We start from the raw sequence: 24,748 nt of genomic DNA, 5'->3' as shown, positions 1-24,748 counted from the left end.
AACATTTTTTTTCGATTTCTCTGAAACGGAGCAAAAACGAGCATATGTCTATAGGACTTTTTTTCTTAGTTTTTTACTCCTCTACACGCTCCCGAAGTTTTGCCATTTAATTTGGAAACACCCTGTATATAGAAAATGGTAGATTTTTTTCTTTACAATAGAGTTTAATTCATTTTGTTTTGTTTATTCGTTACAAAATAACAGCCATTCAGCAATTTTCCAATAGTCATCCTATAGTTGATTGTTCATATTTTTATATTTTTCTGGAGTTAAGTGTATTGTCTTGTTGAATGTATCGTAGATTGACAATATGCAGAGAACTGCATATATTTTTGCTAATGTATTGTTATATCTCTTATTCTCTCTATTCTCTCTTGTACTGTCACAAAGGTGGAGGGCAAAGAATGTATTTGGAGCGGAATCGATTACGCCTTGGATCCTCCAGAGCGTAGAGTTCTGAGGGCAGTCTTCTCGTCGGTACAAGCGGCGCAACAGATGCATACTTTCTTCGAAGATGTAAGTAAAGATTGACCAAATGATTACATGTAAAAAAAAAATGATTACATATTATGTTACGCATATGTATTCTACAATTGAGAAAACGTACGGGATGTACAAGAAGAAATGTTTTTTTGCAGGGAGTGGACAGTGCAAAGCAAGCCGGTGTCGTTGAATATCATGAAGAAGAGTGAAGATTTTTAGCTAATATAAGTAGCTGCTAATTGACTGTTGTTACATAATTCATTACCTTTCTATAAGTTAGCGTAAATGTTAATTAAACGGGTTTCATGTCGTTCTTCTCAAGTTGTAAGTAAAAAAATTGTATAAAAAAGAAGGGAAAAGAAAAGAAACTGTACGATTTTTACGTACAGCTTCCTTTTTTCTTTTTTTTTTAGACTCAAGACACGTGAAATTTGACAAATACAATTGTCTGTATATGCACACGAATACAAGTGCAAGTTCCCGTAGTAATAATTTATGCAAAAAATATACTTATAATAATTGCACAAATTGAAAAAAAGTAGATCAAGCATTACGATGTTTAATTCATTCGTTTATTTTTATGCTAGTATAGTATAACTATATAAAAAAGTTTCCTTTTTTTTTTTAAATAAAATATGTGCCAAAACTGAAAATCGCTTTCTACTTTGCAATGAAAGCACTATTTCTCCGTAGCTATACTGATAACTTTTTAAAAAACTCAGTTATTTTTAAATAATCATCTCTAAACTATACACTTTGAAGTGGATATTTACAAAAATCTTGGTAAGAATCATGCGTTACATGCTGATTGAAAAATCATAAAGAAGCATCACATTTATGCCGTTAAAAAGTTTCTACATCTATCGCTGTCCGGCCCGATTTTAAATTCGGGTACCCAAAATGTACCCGAACATTACAAACATTCGGGTCCCGATTCGATCCCGAAAAAAATTCCCGACTCGACCCGAACCTGAAATCTCGGATACCCGCACACTGCTAGTAATATTGTATCTCTTGGACCGAAATAGAAGTTGCCGCATAAAAAGATATGTGTAGACCATCGATATGACATGTGTAATATGTAACGTAAAAGCATTAAACGTTTGATCAAAATTTTGTTTTTAGAAACTATTTTCTCAGGTAAGTGATGTTTCCCACATATTAAAATCTTAACATCAAGTTGCATAAACTGCAGACTGAAGAGTGAAATACCTCAAGACTTATTCTTAAATTATGGAGATATATTTATTATACATTGATAAGAATCAATAGATTCTTACCTTGCAAATCTTTTTACATTTATATTCTATTATCACCCTGATAGCAAAGCCTGTTGGGACAGATTTTGAACAGAGCCTGCTACCAATTTCTGATTGCAGAAAGGCACCAAATTGTATACAGAATTTGTATTATCAATACTCAAAAAATACTTAATGAAAAAATATTTTATTAAAGTGTTTTGAAAAGCTCTCGAGGTAAGCTACGAGAAAATGTAATGAAAAATAGAAGTTTCATTAAAAAAAATCGACGTGACCTTGGCCTGACCTTTGCGATACCATCCAAGGTCAAATCAATGGTACTTTCTTATGTCCTCCGAATCATACAACTTTTGTTTGAAACATTTTGACTTCAAGATATGTTCTTCAAATATGGTTTACATTGGAAATCCTATTGCGGACACACAGTAGGTTCTTTTGACATATTATTCCGCTGGAATTTAAATTGCTAATTTTATATTATCTTGTGTACAAAATGTTCGCTAGATATAATATTATCAGGAGTGAACATGTAACCTTCCATTAATATTTCGAGAATATTATTTAATATTATATAATTTTAGTAAAATGTTCTTAAAATGTTACATTTAATATTCTAAGAATATGCTTAAAATATTGCTTAATATTAAATAATATTATGTGCTTATAGGGAAATAGCTTATATTGTAAAAAGTCCATGTTAGATACAATGTATTGTCTTAATGAGTATTGTCTGGGTATATAATTATGGATATATAATATAATTATACATATAAGTAAATATTTTAATGGCTCAATTTAAATTATATCAACAGATATATAAAATATGGACGAATAATCACTTTAAATAAACGAGATGATAATACTTCAAAGAAAAAGAAAACAATACATGAGATAAGGATTTGCATTAATTTTCAAGAGGAATAGTTTTTCATATAAAAGAGCATTCATTAATATGTATATATGTATATTATATATATTTTATTTATATATATATATATATATTTCGTACTGCATGACTGCATCACGACTTATTGAACTGCACGCTATATAAAGATGTGCGACATCGTATAATGTTTACATTAAGTACAAAAATAGATATGATTAGATATGATCTCGCGTAAACAAAACAATGATAAGAGAAACACACGTGAAATCGAATGTTAAAAGAGTTTCCCGATCAGCTTTGTTCTTTCAGCAGTTCCTGCAGCGCGCAGCGCCATATCACGCCGTATGAAGATAGCAGAAACGTTTAAAAAAACATGAGCTGATTAACGCGTTCGACGCTATCCACAATCCATGTCGGTGCCGTCGGTGGACTTCGAGCTCCGGCCTCCTAATGAGTACATATCATCGGGTGGATTTCCGTCGTATTCTAGCTGATGGTCGTAGTAGTTCTACAAAAGCAACTTCAAGTGATTCGCTACTATTGATCTGTTTTTTGTTCCTGCACTAGACTGCACTAGAACTCTCTTTCTCGCTTTCGTTAACTATCAAACATACATCTATCTCAAAAGTGTACACTAGTTCAGCCACAGAAAACAAACCTTATGTCGGCCGTAACGAAAGGTATAATGTATATGCCTACAATTTTTATTCTCATCCTTGATCAAAATATGTATTATTGTGGTTCATCACACTGATGATCGAAACTCCAGGAGATGGTTTTAAATATAAAATTTATCCCCTTCCCCCCGCGTTACATTTTTTAATATTTCGAACATCAACAAACTCGATTAAACTCTGCTTAATTTCATCATGGTGATTCACTTGTCAAATAATACCTGCAATATCTGTACTTGTTTTGTTAAACGGTTAACACACAGATATGCCTGGTTTATGCTTCGGTTTTAACTCTAAAATCCTAAAATTCAGTCAATGGATATACAGATTTATCTTTTTTTAGTTCATAGAATTATAAGAAGATAAAAAATAAGTTAAATCGAGATTAAAATCTACATTGATAAATTGGACATCTGTCATTTGAATTAATCGATTAAGTTAGACGATTTAGTTGGAATCATAATGAGATAAAACAAATGATGTCTCGAAAAGAAAATAGTGTAATAATTTCTGTCGTGTAAAGCTTATCGAACATACGTGCTTTAACATGTAATTGCAACCTAGTTTAGTATGGTAGTATAATATAGCAAGTAGCTATCTGTATATAAACACCAACTAAAAATAACATTTCATTAATATTATACTTTCCTATTTAATAATGTAATTGTTACATACATATATGCTACATTTATATTATTGTGTAGGAAATATTAAAAAAAAAATGGAAATTATAATATTATTGATCTAGTCTCCATCGAAGCACCTAATGTGATGTAGAACAAAATTTAAGTGTTTAACTGCACTTATTTCATTCCTTATTTCATTTCTGATTTGCTCTGAAGTGGTAAAAATTGTACCATTATATAAGTATAATATGTTACTGTTATAGTTGATGTTTACTAGAGTATATGTCATATTTTTTACAAATCCAATAATTTTCACTTAAAACTTTAATAATCTAATGGAATATAAAATCACAATCAGTCAAAATTGAAATATAAGAGAGTAGGTCATTAGAAAGTAAAATAAATTATTGATTTGAAATCTCTCACAGGTATTTTTATTGTCGCTGCAAAGCGTACTCCATTTGGTACAATGGGGGGTATGTTTATAAACAAAAGTGCAACTGATTTGTCAGTTGTTGCATCGACCGCTGCGATACAAGCAGCAGGCCTAAAACCAGAGAAAATTGACAGTGTTGTATTTGGACACATTCTAGCGGTAAGTCAGTTTTCATTTATAATTACCAATTGTGAGTATTTACATAGGTTTTTTAACTGAACTGACATACCTTCAATTTTTTCTTTACAGCATTCATCCTCCGACGGTACTTTTTTGGCAAGGCATATTTTATTAAAATCAGGAATTCCGTTACAAAGATCAGCATTTAGTGTAAATAGATTATGTGGTTCTGGTTTTCAAGCAATTATCAGTGGGGCTCAGGTTAGTTAAGAATTCCACAGTTCTCTAAAAATAGTAATTTAGTAAACATTAAAGAGAGAATAACTAACAAATAATATTATTCCAATAGAGAGAACAATAATAAAAAACCAGGTGTATCATATTACCCGTACATCCCATTTAAAAACGAAGGAAGTGGTTATTATGGCCATTATGTCTACACTGGCCATAATACCACCTTCTCCTCTACTAATAAGCAGTAGTTGCAGAAATTAAAGTTATTATATAGCATCTCTCATTATAGTGACTACATTTTTCCATTTCAGAATATTCTAATGGGAGACTCAAAGATTGTCTTGACGGGTGGTGCAGAAAACATGAGCCAAGTTCCTTTTGTTGTGAGGAACATTCGTTATGGCACTGCCCTGGGCCAGAAATATGAATTCGAAGACTCACTTTGGCTTGCACTTTTCGATACCTATTGTAATTTGCCCATGGGTCTGACTGCGGAAAAACTCGGTGCTCAATACAAATTAAAGAGAGAAGAAGTCGATCAATTTGCCTTGAATAGTCAGCAACGTTGGAAAACTGGTAGATATTGACAATATCTTACTTAATATGAAATTTTATGTATTAGTTATTAATTAAATATGAAATTTGTAATTTATTAATATGCTTTAATTAAATAAATTTAGATTATAGAATTTGAGTCTCTATTTAAGAAAACATATTACAGCCAATGACGCGGGTCGTTTCAACGAAGAAATAGCGCCTGTGCAAGTGAAAATTAAGAAGCAGAATACATCTGTAAGTGTGGACGAACATCCACGTACGCAAACGACGCTAGAAACACTTGCCAAATTAAAACCAGTTTTTCAGAAAGATGGACTAGTCACAGCTGGTTCCGCATCGGTATTGTGCTTTTATTCATTTTATGAATGGAATTTTTATATCAATCTTTATATCGTTTCTCCCAAATTTAATTAACTCGACTTTATTCTCGTTCTTAGGGTATCAGTGATGGAGCAAGCGCTATTATTTTAGCTAGCGAAGAAGCTGTCAAGGCAGAAGGCTTAAAACCATTGGCACGTTTAGTAGGATATAGTGTTGTCGGCGTAGAGCCGAGCATTATGGGAATTGGTCCTGTATCAGCAATCAAGGACTTACTTAAAGTTACGGGCAAAACACTCGATAACATAGAAATCGTTGAGGTGAGATTTCAATTTATATAACAGAAATTTGGCCCATCAAGCAGCATCTTTAACGTAAACATGTGTAAAATAATTAATACAAAAAGTAATTAAAAATATAATTTAGATTTTACTCTTGTCATGCATTAACTATGTAATTTCTGATAGATCAATGAAGCGTTTGGTGCTCAGACTTTGGCTTGTGCAAAGGAACTTAATCTGGATCTGAATAAACTGAATGTAAATGGTGGTGCTATTGCTATAGGACACCCAGTGGGTGCTTCCGGTAGCAGGATCACTGCTCACTTGGTGCACGAACTTAGGTAACATATCTTATGATAGCATAAAAAAACCCTTTTTTTTTTATTAATATTCTTATTTATATATATATTTTTCTTGCAGAAGGCGAAAGGCTGGAAAATTCGGCATCGGTTCTGCTTGTATTGGCGGTGGTCAAGGTATCGCTGTGATGGTAGAAGCGCTGTAATCAATTAAAAGGTTTAAGCTAAATTTTATAAAAATATTGCGATATACACAAACCAAACTAACATGAAATGATAAGAGTGATACATCGTATGATTTAAACTTTAAACAAAGGATTGTTAATTCTTTTTCTCATTCTAATGGTGTAGGTAATATCATGAAGAATATTTTTATATATAAAAATTTTATACATACTTTTGTACATATATATAATGATACAGTATTCAATAAAACTAAAACATTTATATTTCATTTGCTGCTCTTTTTGTTTTAAGTTTTAAAAAATATACCATAGCTACGAAATTTGATATTAACAAACTTGTTAAGCAGCCGATCCTCGAAGTACCGTAAAAATCGAATAGGACATCCGCATTATCTGAAATATACAAGAGCTATTACCTTTGTTCAAACGACCTAAGATTCTACTAAAAAATTTAAAGCAGTTTAATTTCAGAGTCACTACTATAGTGTGGTTTCAGATAACAAATATTATTTAAGATCAATTTAAAATAAAAATATATGCGAATTATTTTAATAAGTCGAGGCGGCAGCTTTTGATTTGCACTGAAAATTAAATGGTGTGCATATGCTTTACAAAAGTTCAACTACGAGAAAGACAATATCATCATCTAGATCTTTATAATGTATTTGAGTGAATGAATTTTATTTTAACAAAGTGTCTGATAAAAATATACATACCTGCACGAAAGTATCTAAAGATAATAACATGACCCTACCGGCACTTAAAGTGAGCGGACGATGAGCCCTTATCATCACGATTTGTAGACCGCGTTTGAATCTTTCGGTGTTGGAGAACCAATTGCTCGAGTATGCGGCAGTAACTAAACGCATACTCTAAAAATCGCGCATGTTTTCTCGCACATCTATATATAAGAATATCTGTTTAAATATACTCACATGTAGATACAGTTCATTACCATGCCAGCAGAAGATGAATATTTGGTACGTCATGCAACACATGTATGTCAGCATGCCGATCAGCACCGCCGGAATATAAACATTCATCTGCGCTGCAACCAATCGCGTGAGAACTCGCTAATAAACCGATCAAAACAATCGGATTTACCTGTGATATATTGAAGGCAATCAAACAAATGATCATGCAATTCGAGAGGAATTGAAAGAAGATAACGGTACCAAAAATGTCCTGGATCTCACTTGTGAAACTGCAAAATCAATACAATTAGTTGTTAACAAAGCTAAAATGCAAATGGATAATTAATTTCATCAATTTTCTTATAGCTTCGATACAGTACGTATATCATACGTTGGTGCATGCAAGCTAATTAAAAAAAATTTATATAAATTAAATTTTCTTGAGATTTTCTAAATATTATGAAGATAATAATTTCATAAAAGAGCATAGTGGCCCGGAATAAGCAACATCTTATCTAAGATACATTTTTGTGTGATTTATCTTATCTATATCTAGATATTTTTTAATTATCTAAGCGCAACACTGATTATATGTACAGTCGAATCTCGATAACTCGAATCTCAAGGGAAGAGCTAAAATCTTCGAGTCATAGGCCGGTATTCATAGTCGATTCTTATATTCAAGACCGTCTTAAGTACAGTCTTAAGATGTCATGAACCAATCAGAGGGCCGTATTAGCATCTTAAGACATTACTTAAGACGATCTTGAAATAAGAACGGAGTATGAATACCTGCCATAGAGGTTTCGACTTATCGAATTTTTTTAGTAAAAGAGGGTTAGCACATGAAAATTCGACTTATGGAGACTCTGTACGAGAGTTAATAAGTTTGCGATTAAATGACTTTTAAAAAATTCAATTTTTGACAGCGAATTATTTATTTCATACATATAATAAATGTTTTGGGGATAGGTCAGATTAATCAAATAATTACAATCGTTGTCAAGTATTACAAATTCGATTAATCTGACAAATAATTCGAATTAAAGTAAGTTTTATTTTAATTTATATGTAGAGGTTTCCCGATGCGGAGCGGAAGGGAATGAACAAAATTTTCGTCTAACAGAAATTCTCGAGCTATAGAGGTTCGAGTTATCGAGATTCCATTGTATAAAACATATGTGTACATACCATTAAAATTTATATATCGCTAGATAATTCTTAATTGTAATTAAAATACATATAAATAAGTTTATAAGCGATAAATTATTTTTTTATCAACATATTCAATTTTTTTCATATTATGATAAAAAATAGCTTAATATAATACATCCTCGAGTTTTTTATTTAAGCCCTACTTTTATGCATTTAACTTACTGAAATATCATATTGCTGTGCATAGCGCATCGCTTGAGTAGTTTATAAGCTAAAGTTCTCCTTTCGAGTAGCTTGTTCTTATCATTATCATTCTGCATCTCACGGATGCTTTCCTTGTTATCAATCGAGATAATGTTGCGCTCCAGGATTGCCAGCTGGGAACAGGCGATCGTGATCAAGCCCGTCATCAATGTATCCATCGCCACGTTATGAAAGCAAGCAATTATAATAGCGATGCCCTGATGTGCCGCGGTGATCTCGAAAGCTGGCGTCGCCGTCGTATTATAAGGGTACCATCCCTCCATAGGCAGCTGGCGTGAGCGACCAGCGACGAGATCAGCGATTGGAGTAAAACCCCAACAAAACACCGCAATTCCGCCGAAGCTTTGATAAATCGCATGGTGGAAGATGCCCTTCCACGCGTAGCTTATGAGTAAATCCTCATATTCTTTATCGTAGCGACTAAATGCAGGACTATCGGCTGTGTCCAGGAGCGTCTGGATCCGTGTCTGACGATGAAGAAGAACGACCACCTAGAAATATCAATCTCTCTTTTATTTTTAATCTACATATTTTTCAAGATTTAAATCTATTTAAAGTATCTGCCTATAGTTTTATATTCTTTCTCTTATGGAAAAATTTCGCTAAAATTATACCACGTTTTAAAACACTTTTCAGTGAAATTTGAGCATTTTAGAAAAATTTCAGTTTAATTTCAGCGATTTTTAGCTCATTCCTACTGAAAAGAATTATGTTACATACGAAATCATGTAATTAAAATAAGTAAATTACGTAGCGAATTATTTCAAATTAGTATGTGTTTTTTTAAAATTATGTAATTTCAAAAGTCATATGATGATATGTAACTTTGTGACGTGATTTTTTTCAGTAAGGATAGCAAAAACCCTCACAATGACGTCACAATAGGCTCACAAATAAATTGTGATGTCACTATGAGATTATGGAAAGGGTCATAGTGGCATCACATATTATTATGTTAATCTATATATGTTATAGCAGTCTCACAGTGAGATGTAATTTTTATCACAGCTTTTTATAATTATGGCATATAGCGGTATCATAGCGATATCACTTGTGACAAAGTAGATGTTCACACATTACCATAACATTTTTGTGATATTTTTGGCTATGGCAGCATTCTTACATTGAATTCTTAATTGCTGTAAAATATTATCAAAATTACAAATAATTCTAGAGTTTGACCGAAAACACATATTGACCTCCGGCCGAAACCGAAAACGAATATTTGGTTGTCATTTCAGCTGAAAATGAAACCGAAACCGAAACTTACAAAGTCTCTGTGTGTGTTGTGGGGGAGAGGGAGAGAGAGAAACATTTTTCCGTATCTATCATAGTTTTCGAGGAATCTTAATGCATTATTTAAAATGAGACACCCTGTATATTTGTAGATTTTCCTGGTAGTGTATTCTTATAGCATTTCATAATCCAACTTGTGTTAAATGTAAACACACCATTAATTTTGAAATCTAGCATCGTTTATTAGAAACAATGAGTTTCTTTGCAGAACGTTTAAACGACCTATTTTATTATTTTTGGAAGATTTCTCAAGCTTTCCTGGATAAATAAGCATTATTCCATGAATGTACGGACTTTCAAAATGACAACTGCATAGGTTTTAATGGTGTCCATTCAGGGCCAATTTTGGCCATTTTTAAACCCCCTCCTTTATGTAGCCTTTAAAAAACAAGATTTTATTAAAGTATTTAACTATATAATATTGTAACAATAATATAATAATATGTGTGTGGCATCCTCAACTTTTAAATAAATCAAATTACAATTATTATTAGGATCACATCAAAGTTTGTACTTAAATTGCCTTAAGCTTAATCGAGGAGTTAATAATTAAAATCGAACAGTTATTTTTAGAACGCTCGTCAATGCGTTGCAACTTGTACAGTTTTGATTTATCCACCGAAATTTTCTCTTAATTTCGGCCGAAACCGAAATCAAACTGAAACTCTGATTTTTGATCGAAACTGACCGAAACCGAAATCGAAATTTCGGTCAGACTCTAGATAATTTTAAGATAATTGCAGTAACCTTTGAAGCGTGGATGCAATTGGTCATTAGCAAGGTCAAAATTGCGGTGAGTTTTGACATATCTCCCCAGCTCATGAGGACATTCGCTATTTCGGCGGAAAGCAAGATACCCAGGATGAAAGTAAAGCTACAGACGGTGTAAAGTAGGTACGGTAACCGGAACTTGCCCGTGACTGGCGGCCACGTGCCCAGAAAGTAGACAATTGTTAGACTCACCCTCAGGTGAAAATTCGGTGCGATCGTTCCTCGTTCTTTCATTTTCTACTTGAAGAACCGAGCGTCATAAAGAGCTCGATAATACAAAGATAAAGATTATCTGATTTTTTATATGTACGAGTATCTTTCTTATGAGTACACAACTTCTCACTTTCACTTCATTTCAATTTAACGTGTTTAGTTAAAAACTCATTAAGTAATTTAATCAATAATTTAATTAGATTTGATAGAAATTCAAATATGGATAATAATCACTTGCATTTAAATTACAAAATTATATAATTAGCAAATTAATTAAAAGCAAGAAATGTTTGTAAATAAAATGCTTGTAATTTATAATGTTTATGTGAGGAAATGTCGAATTTTACTTTGAAAAGATGCAAGGATCATCTATTTACGAAAATTACCATCTGAATGCTTCCTTCTGGTTGCACGTTTGAGTCGCATAAGTTGAGGTGCTTTTGCAATACTAGATGGCTTCCTCTAATTCGAGAGAGAAATTCCGTAGATTTTCCAGAAATTTTAGCATTATGTAACACGAGCTTGTAATCAATCGAATTGCTCCGCTTTCATTACATGCGCGAATTATTTATGAACCGCATGGCTTATCAGGCTTGCTATTATACTCAATTACGGAAGCAATCGACGTATAATTTATATAGGAATAATTAATCGTACTGGACTATCATTTATTCCCTTTGTACAATTCTATGAAATGACGAGAGAGAAAGAGAGGAGGAAGGGGGAGGGGGGAGGAGAGAGAGAGAGAGAGAGAGATACAAAGGCAAACCACTTCCTCGTGGTAATTCATTGTATGTTGTGACAGTAGGCATTTTAATAATATAGTGTTAGTTACTTTCACATCACCATTCTCCAAAAATTAAAAACAAAGCTTCTGGCAAGCATAAGAATTGAATTACAATAATTACAAGCAAATAAAGTTAAGCTATTTATTAATTAATTTACAAAATTATCAAATTAATTTAATTTAATACTGCTTTCAAAAGATAATTTTTTTTGGAAGAGCAAATACACTAATATGTTACAAATGAACGCGTTCGAATTTTCTCCGATGTTTAAAATTAGTTTTATCATTCTAGGTTTAGTAAATATAATAAAGATAAAATAACTCTAGTAAAAAGATTTTTTAGAAGTCTATATAATATTTTTCAGAATTTCTGTATAACGTTATAACTTTTGAGAAAAAATTTCTTAGATTTTTTTAAATATAAATTGGAATCCTTTTTGAAGTATTGAAAAAGTTTAACATTTTTTTAGAATTATATACATATATAGGGAGTGTATTTTAATATTTACAAAATTTCTCATTCTATAATTTCCCAAGGAAATTTATAAAATCTAAAAAAGTTAAAGATATGTTTACAGAAATCCTCCATTAATTTAAAATATGAAAAATTCTTAAAAATATTATAAAATATTAAATGTAGAAACTACCCAGATCACAAAATAAAACGAGCTATATTATCACTATGTACACCTAATATAGCTCGTTTGAATTTGTGTGACATGGGTAGTTTCTATATGTAATTGTGTGTAAGATACGCGAGCATAAGAAGTGATATTAATTATCAACTTTACTTTGAGATATCTTTATTATAAGATATCATCTGAATTTTTTCACCAAGGAAAGGCCGGTTATTATAAGATATAAGGCGAGCTACTACTCGACGACATGATAAGCGCAGGCAAATGTGTAAACACTTTTATATAAATCAGGGGTGGCCAATAGGGCGCCAACAGGGTTAAATAGAAAAACATTTTTTTCTTTGAATGCAAAAGGAGAAAGTATAAGTAAATTAAAATTATGAGTTTCTTTTTGCTTTTAATTCTGTAACATAGGCTGTGTTCAGTAGAACACAACAGTTTTGCAATGGTTTTATGATTGTTTGCAGAGATAGAATCATTCTTCTAGATCTAAAAGTATAATTCAATCAGTGCGAAGAATACTTCCAAAATTATAGTTGTAAAATAAACGTTTTGCTGAACGCAGCCTATGTTACATAATTAAGCAAAAAGTAGCTCGTAATTTTAATTTACTTATACCTTCTTCTTCAGCACTGAAAGTAAAAAAAGTCTTTCTGTTTAACAAAGTTTATTTCGTTTAGTATGTTCTGTTTTACATTCGTTTTAAAAGTTAATAATGTAACACAAAACGAACAAAATGAATGCAGCCAAAGAGCGCAAGTATAAAAAATAAATTTTAGTGGAGTACAGTTCTTATTTTACTGTATTATTATCAGTTTTATAAATTTGTAACAACAATCTTGTTTCTTTAAGACTATAGCGTATATAAAAACGTAAAACGACATCTACAATGAGATTCTAGTAAAATACCACATTCTAGTAAATTTAAAATCTCCATAATAGCACGCTAGACAAATAGATTGACTCCTGATTTAGATACTTTAGCGCTTCTAAATATTTATCTTTTCTGATTGTTTCAATACAAGATTAGATGTGAGTGTTGACATGGTACTACGTCACAATGTGAGTCATAAAGCATCCAAGCTCAATTCAGTTACTGTCGAAGTGAATCGTCGTAGTTTTCGAAATTCCGCTATCTCTCTGACAGGTAAACTCGAAGCGAGTTGCTTTAGTTACATGTTACTTCACAATATACTCCCGCAATTCAACTCATTACACCGGTTTCTCAGTTGTCAATTCGGCGCACAAATCTGCTGCATTAAGTCGCGTGCTATTTCTTTCTAAAAAAATGGCGTCGTTGAAGCCGATGTTAAGCAAAGATGTGCCTGATATCGAAGTAAGTGAAAATTTTTTACGATGATGTTGGGAAGTGATTTTTAATTTAATAATCTCCTTGAGATGTTGGACAGACATGTTTGTAAATGTGAATATTTTCGAACGCAATTATTTTTCACCTTGATAAAAAATCGAAAGCTTCTCGAATATTAAAGAAGTGTAAAGGAAGAAATTTAATGTTTGCTGGAAACTATTGAATTTAATTTTATTGACTCTTTGTGATTTTGAATGTTCTTATACCCCAAATCGCTCCCAAATCGCTTCGTAAAGCATATATGGAACACCTTGTGTGTTACGTTCTTTATATTTTTTAAATAAAATTGGAAAGTGTTTTAAAGTGCTTTTAACACATTTTGTTGAGTGTTTAGAAAACGTTGATAAGATTATTTTTATATGATATATAGCAAACCTCAGGATTTTTCTCTGCATATTGATAAATGAAGTTTTTGCAAGCTTGAACAAATATTGAACTAATATTGGAGGCTTTATAAATATTATAAATATTATATTTTTTATATTTTTAAGATAAGAATGCTTTTCAAACATCTTTTGTTTATTTAAAAAATTTTTTTAAACTCTTATCTTATGTTGACGAAAACTACCGATATCGCCTCCCTGATTGTGAAATAACAACGGATTATATATTTTAGAATATATTGAACATCAATCCGAAGTCCAAAACTTATACAAATTTCATGCCATCAGCAAGCACCAAACAGAACAAGCAGCACTGGAAAAGGAATATCCATGAGAAATGTAATGTAAGTCGTTTTAAATTCGCTTCGTAACCGTTTAAATGTAATAAATAAATTAAATTATTCATTGTAAATGTTTGAAGTCAAATTAATGGAAATTATTTTTGAAAATTTGCTTCAAATAAAATAATTGTATACACCACGAATATACAGGGTGATTCAAAATGAACGTTTATCCTTAAAATAACATATTCCTGTCATAATTCTAAGACAATTTTTCCTTTGCCAAAATTCTATGCGTAACTTAGTTTTTGAATTATAAACGAAAATAGTAAGCGAATTATAGGTCACGTACGAAAGGTAGGCAGGGGCGGCGCAACGCATCGTCCGACGCGGGCGCTCAGTTCCGATCAGTTGCTTGCTATGCGTGAAACGCTTGACACGATGATACGCGCACGTACACGCATTTTCTTTCCCCTCCCCCTCTCTCTTTCTCTCTCCCCTACCTTGTAGAGATGTCTTCATATCACTGCCCAGCTGGAAAAAGGCAGGATAATTTCATGATCGTGAATTCCGAGATTCTCATAAATCCACACCAAATGACAATAAATTTTTCACATTATATGACGATCACGTTTACGCGAATTTTTGTCTTTCACATTAATTGTATCACTTACAACGTTTCACGTACACTTGATCGATTTACAAACGAATTTATCAGTTCGTTATTATTAGTCACTACCGATTAATTATTTAGCGATATAAGGAGTCTTGATTAGTTATACGAAATGTTTGATTTGTTATACGAAATAAATTCTTAATATTATCTTTAATAACCATAACTTCATTTAAAATAAATTTTTTCAAAGAAATATCAACATGGATAGTATGCGATTATCATATTATTAGGCATTACGTGATGTTTAGGAGAAATTAATACTCTATATCTGCAAAACGAAAATCATCCGATAACATTACGACATAATTCTCTCGTTATGTGTTCTCTTGAATTTAGCAAGAATATTCATTAATTGTAAAAATTGTTAATTTTTCTTCTTCGTCTCTCAGAGTTGCGTATCTCTGACAAAGAACTTTGACGACATCAAGCATACTACCTTAAGCGAGCGTGGAGCTTTGAGGGAAGCGGCACGTTGTTTAAAATGTGTCGATGCACCTTGCCAAAAATCCTGTCCCACGCAATTGGACATCAAAGCCTTCATCACTTCGATTTCCAACAAGAATTACTATGGTGCGGCCAAAGCGATCCTATCGGACAATCCTCTCGGCCTCACCTGCGGCATGGTTTGTCCAACCAGCGATCTTTGCGTGGGTGGATGTAATCTTTATGCAACTGAAGAAGGACCTATTAACATTGGCGGACTTCAACACTTTGCGGTGGATGTAGGCAATCTTAATTAATAATATTTAATGTATTATATTAAATAAAATTTTGACAAAATGTAGATAATTTACTATAATATTTATAAAATGTTTAACAATAAAAATAATATATGATATATTTTGTATAAAAAATTTCGAAATTGAAAAATGATATATACCAAACATTTTCTTTAGTTTTTCTTTAATTTTTAAAATAATAATAAGCTATCTATACAGCACCGAAAGTTTTCAGAAATATCTCAAAAATATTTCAACTGAAAAGTGAAACATTTCATAAAAATTGCGAAATGTGTCTGCAACAATCGGCTGTATAGGTACATAATAAGATGGAGTTATATTTAAATATAATTCAGTTTTGATGATTAAATAATAAACGAAATTTTTTATATATAATAATTCGTTCTTTTTCAGATTTTTAAGAAGATGAATATTTCTCAGACCAGACAGCTCAATCAAACGGTACCTCATGCAAACACGAAAATCGCCTTGCTCGGTTGCGGACCAGCTTCTCTCTCGTGCGCGACATTTCTCGCTCGACTCGGTTACGATGATATCACGATCTTCGAGAAAGAAAAGTATGTCGGCGGTTTAAGTTCTTCTGAAATACCACAGTATAGACTGCCGTATGACGTTATTAGTTTTGAAGTGGATCTCGTGAGGGATTTAGGGGTGAAAATCGAATTAGAAAGGTCACTCTCTGAAGATGATTTAACAATACAGGTAAAATTAATTTAAAGATAAAAATTTATTAACCTAATTTGTTGCATTAGCTTAAAAATAAAAACTTGCATTTTTAAACTCTCTTTGTCATTATCTTTTAATACTTAACTTTAAGATATTGTTCTACAAAAGTTTATTATTAACACATTACCAATAAATGTGGAAATGTTTCAGGGTCTTCAAAATGCTGGATACAAAGCGATTTTTTTAGGTATCGGATTACCTGAGCCAAAGAGCGTTTCGATCTTTGGAAATCTCACGCCGGAAATGGGCTTCTTTACCTCAAAAAGTTTTCTGCCCGTTGTTGCGAAAGGCAGTAAGCCGGGTATGTGCGCTTGCAAGAATAACCAAGAACTTCCATCTCTTCGGGGCAACGTGATCGTTCTCGGCGCGGGGGATACCGCTTTCGATTGCGCCACTTCTGCTCTGCGATGTGGTGCTAGAAAAGTCTTCGTTGTCTTCCGGAAAGGCTTCACCAATGTACGAGCAGTTCCAGAAGAGGTAATTGTTCATCGTTTGCAAAAGACTCTTCTTTCCATTTAAACTCTAATCTTTCTTTTTAACCTGGAAATAATTAGAAAGAAGAAACTCATTTTAACGTAAAAGTTAAGCTTAAAATTTCTTTTAAGTTTAGAATTAAAGTTTGATTAAGTTTTTTAAAATTTGATAAAGTTTCCAAAATTGTTCTCAGATGGATTTGGCAAAGGAAGAAAAGTGTGAGTTTATACCTTTTCAATCTCCGAAACGAGTCATCCTTCACAATGAGAGGATCGCCGCGATCGAATTTTGCAGGACTGAACAAAATGAGAATGGTGAATGGATAGAAGACGAAGAGCAAAAGGTCGTTTTGAAGGCGGATTTTGTAATTTCGGCTTTTGGTTCAGGACTGTACGACTCTGCTGGTGAGTAATATTGCTTCGATACAAGCACAAATTTATAAACTATGATATCTAGGAAAAAAATTTTCATGTATGAATATATACATATAAATATGTATAAATATATATAAACATGTATAAAATATTCATAAACATATAATTACCTGTGTAGCGCGTAATATCACAGTAATATCGGAGCAATATTGCAATATATCAGAAATATTACATATTACAGTGTAATATCACAGAAATATTACTGATATATTACATGTTGATAAATACCAGGTGTATATCTATGAGAAATGCAGATTTTTTTAAGGAAAAACACATGTTAATTTGAAGTGAATGGTTAAAGCAATTTATTTGAAGTATGCGCCATTCGACGCTACAACTTTTTCTCATCTTTCTGACAAAAAATGGATTCCGCGACGATAGAAACTTTCATCTTTCGAATTCATTTTGCAAACCATGAATCGACCCATTTTTTAACTTCTTCGAAATTAGCGAAGTACTGCTCAGCCAATCCGTGCGCCCCTAGGTAAGGTGGACCTTCTTCATGGAAAGTCGAACGCTCCTAGGCAGGAAGGATATGGAGTATTTTTTAATATTGTATATGGTAGAAATAAGACAATATATTTTAAACTTTATTTGTTAATAACTTTTAAACAAACAGTTATCGCCACCTAAAACCTTTTAAAAGTTACTCAGGGTCATGATCTTGACAACATATGTCGAGGTCAAGATTATCGGCATGGTGTCCGTTAATCCGAATGATTACTAAATTTTTTCCATTATAAAAACAGTGAAGCGTGCTATGATACCAGTTAAGATGAACAAATGGAACCTACCGGAAGTGGATATGACTACGATGATGACCTCGGTACCAGGTGTATTCTGTGGAGGTGACCTTGCGGGTATTGCTCAGACTACCGTGGAATCCGTGAATGATGGAAAGACTGCTGCATGGTATATTCACAAATACATACAGGTGTGTAGGTACAGCTATAGTATAATATCTGGTGAAAATTTCTCTCATAACTTTTATACGAATCGGAACATTTTTCAGAAATACTCAGAAATATTCAGAAAGTTTCTTATAATTTTTTATACATATGAATTCTGAAATATTCTGAGTTTTCTCATCCTATAATTTTAAAAAATATTCTTAACTTTTTTAGATTTTATAACGTTTCATCAGAATCAGAAATTATACTTAGAACAAAATTCTTATAAATCTTAGAATATTTCATTAACATAACTTCTGAGTATTTCTAAAAAGTATTACGATTTATATAAAAAATGTGAGAAAATTATAAAATTATGCATAAATTCTGTGAAAAAATTTGAAAAATTATATGAAAAATTTAAGAAAAATCTTCTCTTCATTAATTGTCAATAAAGTCTCCAATTTTTTATAGAATGTCGCGAAAGTATAGAATCTTATTAGGTGAAATATTATACGTACATTCCAAGTGACACAATGTTATTTTATATTTTAATTTTTACATTGCATAGGAATTCTATGACTTGGCAGTGCCAGAAACTCCACAATTACCACAGTTCCACACCGCCATTGATAATGTTGACCTCAGTGTTGAGATATGTGGAATAAAATTCGAGAATCCTTTCGGTCTTGCTTCCGCGCCACCTTGCACCTCCAGCGCAATGATCCGACGAGCTTTTGAGGCCGGCTGGGCCTTTGCTATCACAAAAACTTTTTCCTTGGACAAGGTCCAATTACATTTCGTTAAGAACTAATCGCCGAATCATAAATGACATAATATTTCATTTCTAAAATATTTCGTCACAGGATCTTGTCACCAACATATCGCCACGCATTGTCAAAGGCACTACGTCTCGTCATCATTACGGACCAGAGCAGGGTAGCTTCTTGAATATCGAGTTGATATCTGAGAAAACCGCCGATTATTGGTGTGGCAGTATCACTGAACTGAAACGAGACTTTCCCACAAAGGTATACAATATTTTTTGCTCGAATATATGTAATAGAGGGTAATTACACCGAATAGGGGACTATAGGGCACGACTTACACTCGAAGTGACTTTCACCCCACCTCCCCTCCTGCTTAGGGGCGCACGACTTCCACGCGAAGCGATTCCCACCCCGCCTCCCCCCTGCTTAGGGGAGCACGACTTAAGCCCAAGACACAATGCGAGGGAATAGCGATTTTTTGCAATTTGCTTGTAACTCGCTTATATTGGCTATTGCAATTCATTTGAAACTCGCCGTTGGCTATTACATATGGCGGATTTCGGCAACCAAACAAAAATTGCGACCACATTGTCCTAACTCTTATTATAGGAACACTATCAAAAACTATAGAGCTGCTTGCCACTTAGTTGTTAAGGCAAAGTTACTCAGGATTATGATCTTGACAACGTATGTGGTCAAGGTCATTGGGAATCCTGTAGTAAATAATTATCGAAATCTCTTTTAGTTATCAGCGACAAATTTTTTATTTGCTAAATTTTATCGCATATTTCTGCACAGATCGTTATTGCGAGCATCATGTGCACATATAACAGGGCTGATTGGACGGAGCTAGCGAAAAAAGCGGAAATAGCTGGTTCTGATGGGTTGGAATTAAATCTATCCTGTCCGCATGGTATGGGCGAGTCTGGAATGGGTCTGGCCTGTGGACAGGTTTGTCAGTTTAATTCCCTTCTTCTCGTTTACAGCTCAATATATGAGAGTGATAAAAAAATGAAATCGATTTTAGAATCCTGAACTGGTTAGAAACATCTCCAGATGGATTCGCGAAGCGGTCAAAATACCATTTTTCGTAAAATTGACACCCAACATCACTGATATCCTTTCCATTGCCAAAGCAGCTTACGAGGGTAAATAAATTAATTTTAAAATATTGAAATAAAATTAAAGCTATGCATATAATGTGCAAAATAATATCAATCATATCTAATTGAATATTTTTTTTTATACACAATACTAATTGTAAGTTATTCATTACGCCTTTCACCGAAAAATACATCATACTGCTCCTTTTATCTTATTTGAAGTGATTTTTTAAATAATTAAACTGTGTCCCATTAATGGCGCTGTAGCGCACTGCTTGAAAATTGGACGTATTGACGATCTTGGACCTCTCTAAAATGTCTGTATAAATAACTTCAAATAACGTCTATGGGATGTATTTTAGACGTCCAACATACAACGATATTAGACGTCGAATTGTTGCTTGAATAGGTATATTTGACGCACTTTTTGAGGGATAGTTTGAAGCACGCAGATTTCAAATGTTGAACAAACGGCGTAATTCATGTAATTGTTTTTCACAGCATACTTGGACTACCTCGCATTAAAATAATATTTACAAAACGTCGATAGTAGATCTCGTATTTAAAAAACGTTCATACTATGGTGAAATCATCACTATAGTTTATAAAAGGACATGCGGCTCGATCAGAGATCATTCCAGATCATCATTCTTGAGCTAATGCATAAATGGTTATAATCTTTTTGACTGTTATCATACTGTCGTCACACAATCGGAGTTTGACGAAACGGAATCACCTCCAGAACACATCATGGAGCAAGTCAGAATGGATTCCGATCGAAAATGTTCCGTTTTTCCTAGAAAACAATAGAAATTTAGGGAATAATTGAATAATTCCGATCAAAATTCATTTTCACTGATTATTACTGATTATTGCGAAGAATATCGCTAAGGCCTCGGTAGTCTAAAAGCTTAGAACGCTCGCACGAATTGCAATAGATCCGGGTTCGACTCCTGGCCAAGGTAATATTTCCCGCAATAAATAAATTTATTTACAGATTTCTAGCACACATTAAGATCTCTATAGTAAATTAGCTCAGCCTATCGCATCAAAAATTTAATTGTGATATTTTAGTAGTTTAGCTACCTCTTTAAGTCCGAGAAAATTTCGGCGCGCAGTTCAAATAACTATAAATATGATATATATGTATATATATACGTATACAATATATATTAATTCACATTAAATTATTCGAACATTAAAAGATCTAGCTTTGACTGTTATGGCCATTATTCCCATTTCCTATTTGTTGAGTTTTCAAATATACTGTCCAATAAGATTCTTATTATATAGATATCAGAAGATTTGCGAGTTATCGCCGTGTTTCTATCCATTGCTAATGCATTGCTGGGCATTAGCAATGGATAGAAACATGGCGATAAGTCGCAAATCTTCTGGTATCTTTGAAAATAATACCCGTGAAAGTCTAAAAAGCGTTATCAAGATTCTTATTGTTCATTTTTATTAATATAATACATATCCTGATAGAAGAAAATCTCCAGCCGATTCCTCTATAAGATCTGTCCGCAGTCGTTCCCATTTAGCGATCTGACGTTCTAGCGACTGCCTATGGTAATCAAATTGACTTGACATCATATTTGCTACTTTTTTCTTCATGTTTTAATTAATAACCCATCTTGTGATAAAGGCAAGGCTGATGGTGTTACCGCCATTAATACCGTATCCGGATTAATGGGACTACACGCCGATGCGACTCCGTGGCCGGCGGTCGGCCTCAGTAAGTCCACAACGTATGGCGGGGTGTCGGGAAACGCCACCAGGCCCCAAGCCTTGAGAGCAATCTCAACAATCTCGAAGCATCTTCCAGGATTCCCGATACTCGGCACTGGTGGAGTCGACTCGGCAGATGTCGCTCTGCAGTTCCTGCATTGCGGTGCATCAGCCGTTCAGGTGTGTATCGTCAAATCTTTTATAACATCCTTATCTTTATTCTTAAATCATGAATTTCTCTTTTTTGTGTTGTTCCGTTACTGTTTTCCATTGTTTTAAAGTTTCAACATTTGGGAAATTACATTCAGAAAAATTATTTTATAATGACATCTATATTTTAAAAATTATTTTGACTTTATAACATTGCCCTAGTGATAAAAATTTTTATAATATAAATTATAAGCAGTGATATACGCTGAAGATGACTTAAACAAAGTCGAAACGTTCGTATTAATAAAGAAATAATGTTATAAACTTATTATTTGGTATTATTATACAGAAATAGATATACGCTAAATTTAACTGCGTTTGCTCTCAATTGCCCATATCTCACTTCGAAAATTAATTCTATTGAATCTGAGAGCCTTTGTCAAATTAAAATTTTGATAGTATTGTAGGTAACATAAGCGGTCTTCAATCTTATTATTGTAAAATTTTGATGTTTTATAATTTTTATACTGTCTCATAATATTAATATTGCTAAGACTTTTTTATTTTTTAAATGAAAATTTCTGAAAAATAAACTTTTCATTTTTATAAACTTATGTTATTTAAAATTTCTTCGGAAATGATACAATGAGAAATTTTAAAATATTTCAAAATTCACATATAGATATATATACACATAAAGAATTCTAAAAAATATATTTATTCAAAATTTCTGAAAAAACGCACCAATTTATGTAAAAAATTTTAGAAATTTTTTAAAGTAATTATTTGACTTAGGGGAGACCGGAGCTGATTGAACACAGTTTTTGATTAGTAATTTTTAGAAAAAAGTGGATGCCTGATTTTGAAATATTATATACGTTATAATATACCTACATTCTTTAGATATTAAAATAATATTACTCGTAAATTCATCATATCGTCACAATAAATTTAATACATAGATTTGTAGTGCCATTCAAAACCAAGACTTCACATTGATAGACGATTACGTGACCGGTTTGAAAGCGTTGTTATATCTAAAGAGTTTGGCACAGGCGAAAGATTGGGATGGACAAAGCCCGCCGACGTTTAAACACCAAAAGGGCAAACCTATATCCTTGCAACACGCCCTTGGCAAAGTAAGAATTATCAATTAATATCTGCATAAATAAAATAAAATATTAAAAAAAAAAAACACTTTTGCAGAATGTACCGTATTTCGGCGAGTACCAAAGGCTGCGTGAGCAAAAGATAGCTGAGCTAAAAGTGAACTCGAATCTCTTAAACGAGATCGTTAAGGAGATGCGACCGGCTCCAGGACCAATTGCGCCAATACCTACTGTTAAGGACATAATCGGCAAAGCATTACTTCATATTGGCAGCTACAAGGAATTGGACAACAGGAAGCAAGTGGTTGCTTTGATTGACGATGTACGTTAAGTAATGTTTTGCTCGATTTATTTTATTGTTACAAAATGCAATATTGTATTTACTTGCTATTTTTTCCAGGACATGTGCATAAATTGTGGCAAGTGTTATATGGCTTGCGCGGATTCCGGATATCAGGCCATTACCTTTCATCCGGACACTCACATCCCAACGGTGACGAATGACTGCACCGGTTGTACACTTTGCTTATCCGTCTGCCCAATTATCGATTGTATCACGTAAGTTGCAAATAAATCTAATCTATCACGATTCTCTGTTTCAGATGTCTGGTTTATCAATTTATTCTTATTCATTTTATTTCCAGTATGGTCCCAAAAATGATTCCGCATATAATTAAAAGGGGAGTACCACCGAAGAATGTAATCGAAATTTGTTAAATAATAAAATTACGTTTCTGTCAAAAAAGATTTATGATAGCATTATCTTGCGTACAAATAATTGATTGAATTATGGAATTATTGTTAATATCAAACAAAGAAATAATGTTATATACGTGACGATGCCCTATTTTGAGTAACGCTTCATTATTATTCCTGTTCCAACATTTCAAATATTTAAAATCGCGCAATAATGAGGGGCTAGGACCGATTTTTGTTTTTAATAACTTTAAATATAACATTATATGTCGACTTTAATCGTACAAAGCCACATTCTGGGAGGCCCAGCCATTTTCGAGATATAATTTTAGAAAGATAGCGATACAGGATAAAGTGTGTATCCAACTACTCGGCTACGCGCATTGTACTGCGCCAGCATTTTTCGAAAATTCCAAGTGTGATATATCAACAAATAATTTTATTGCAGCGGTGAATTAAGGTTATTTGACCTTGCTGAGACACAGCGCTGCGTAAATCGATCTTAAATTTTTCATTTTGTTTCACACGTCATGCTTGGACAGATAGTGTTGGATTAGATAGTGTTTCATATAACAAAAGCAATCACGTAAAATTGTGAAGTATTTGTTGAAACATTTAAGTAAGAATTCTTTTCTGGTCAGAAAAATCTTATCCCGAATAGTTTTTTTTATTATTATGAATTAAACATTATTGAATCACCTGCGAATAGAAAGATTTATTATGTAAGTAATATATAAGTAATCAATCATACAAACAAATGTATGTTTACTTATTTTTTTGTACCTGCATGTATTTGAAGGTAATATATAAATGAGATAA

At 32.7% G+C, this 24,748-nt stretch overlaps 4 protein-coding genes across 6 annotated transcripts in view; 3 read left to right on the top strand and 1 right to left on the bottom strand.

The window, feature by feature from the left end:
- The window catches only part of LOC108730361 (E3 SUMO-protein ligase RanBP2), a 16,335-nt gene extending 14,770 nt beyond the window's left edge, over positions 1-1,565 (top strand). For both annotated transcript variants that reach the window (XM_018460011.1, XM_018460012.1), the window contains exons 12-13: positions 391-516; positions 639-1,565. In XM_018460011.1, coding sequence (XP_018315513.1) covers positions 391-516; positions 639-692 — 180 coding nt within the window. In that variant the 3' untranslated portion in view covers positions 693-1,565. The remainder of the gene's footprint in view (positions 1-390; positions 517-638) is intronic.
- Positions 1,566-3,022: 1,457 nt separating this feature from the next.
- yip2 (yippee interacting protein 2) lies at positions 3,023-6,531 on the top strand. Of its 2 annotated transcripts, none has more exons than XM_018460015.1 (8): positions 3,023-3,082; positions 4,357-4,523; positions 4,614-4,745; positions 5,030-5,294; positions 5,440-5,615; positions 5,714-5,914; positions 6,062-6,216; positions 6,296-6,531. In XM_018460015.1, exons 1-8 carry the CDS (start codon positions 3,079-3,081, stop codon positions 6,378-6,380), a joined length of 1,185 nt encoding a protein of 394 aa, XP_018315517.1. In that variant the 5' UTR covers positions 3,023-3,078; the 3' UTR covers positions 6,381-6,531. The 2 variants fall into 2 exon arrangements, with proteins under 2 accessions (XP_018315517.1, XP_018315516.1); XM_018460014.1 differs by having other exon boundaries at positions 3,030-3,308.
- Positions 6,532-6,640: 109 nt separating this feature from the next.
- LOC108730364 (odorant receptor Or1) lies at positions 6,641-10,795 on the bottom strand. Its single transcript, XM_018460016.1, has 6 exons — positions 10,736-10,795; positions 8,651-9,183; positions 7,464-7,563; positions 7,295-7,402; positions 7,076-7,231; positions 6,641-6,752 (listed from the first exon to the last, which is right to left on the bottom strand). The coding sequence occupies exons 1-6, from the start codon at positions 10,793-10,795 to the stop codon at positions 6,699-6,701; spliced, it is 1,011 nt and encodes a 336-aa protein (XP_018315518.1). The 3' UTR covers positions 6,641-6,698.
- A 2,672-nt stretch (positions 10,796-13,467) lies between these two features.
- On the top strand, positions 13,468-24,627 carry su(r) (dihydropyrimidine dehydrogenase su(r)). Its single transcript, XM_018460017.1, has 16 exons — positions 13,468-13,733; positions 14,383-14,493; positions 15,496-15,828; positions 16,240-16,548; positions 16,723-17,049; positions 17,240-17,450; positions 18,230-18,414; positions 18,942-19,157; positions 19,237-19,401; positions 19,939-20,091; positions 20,168-20,288; positions 21,892-22,154; positions 23,087-23,263; positions 23,331-23,555; positions 23,634-23,791; positions 23,878-24,627. The coding sequence occupies exons 1-16, from the start codon at positions 13,686-13,688 to the stop codon at positions 23,948-23,950; spliced, it is 3,075 nt and encodes a 1,024-aa protein (XP_018315519.1). The 5' UTR covers positions 13,468-13,685; the 3' UTR covers positions 23,951-24,627.
- Positions 24,628-24,748: the final 121 nt, after the last annotated feature.

The sequence above is a fragment of the Mycetomoellerius zeteki genome, unplaced genomic scaffold (assembly GCF_001594055.1).
Source record: "Mycetomoellerius zeteki isolate Tzet28-1 unplaced genomic scaffold, Tzet1.0 scaffold9, whole genome shotgun sequence".
In the NCBI taxonomy this organism is placed as follows: Eukaryota; Metazoa; Arthropoda; class Insecta; order Hymenoptera; family Formicidae; genus Mycetomoellerius; species Mycetomoellerius zeteki.
Note: the sequence above shows the minus strand (reverse complement) of the source record. Positions and strands in the feature narration are given on the sequence as shown.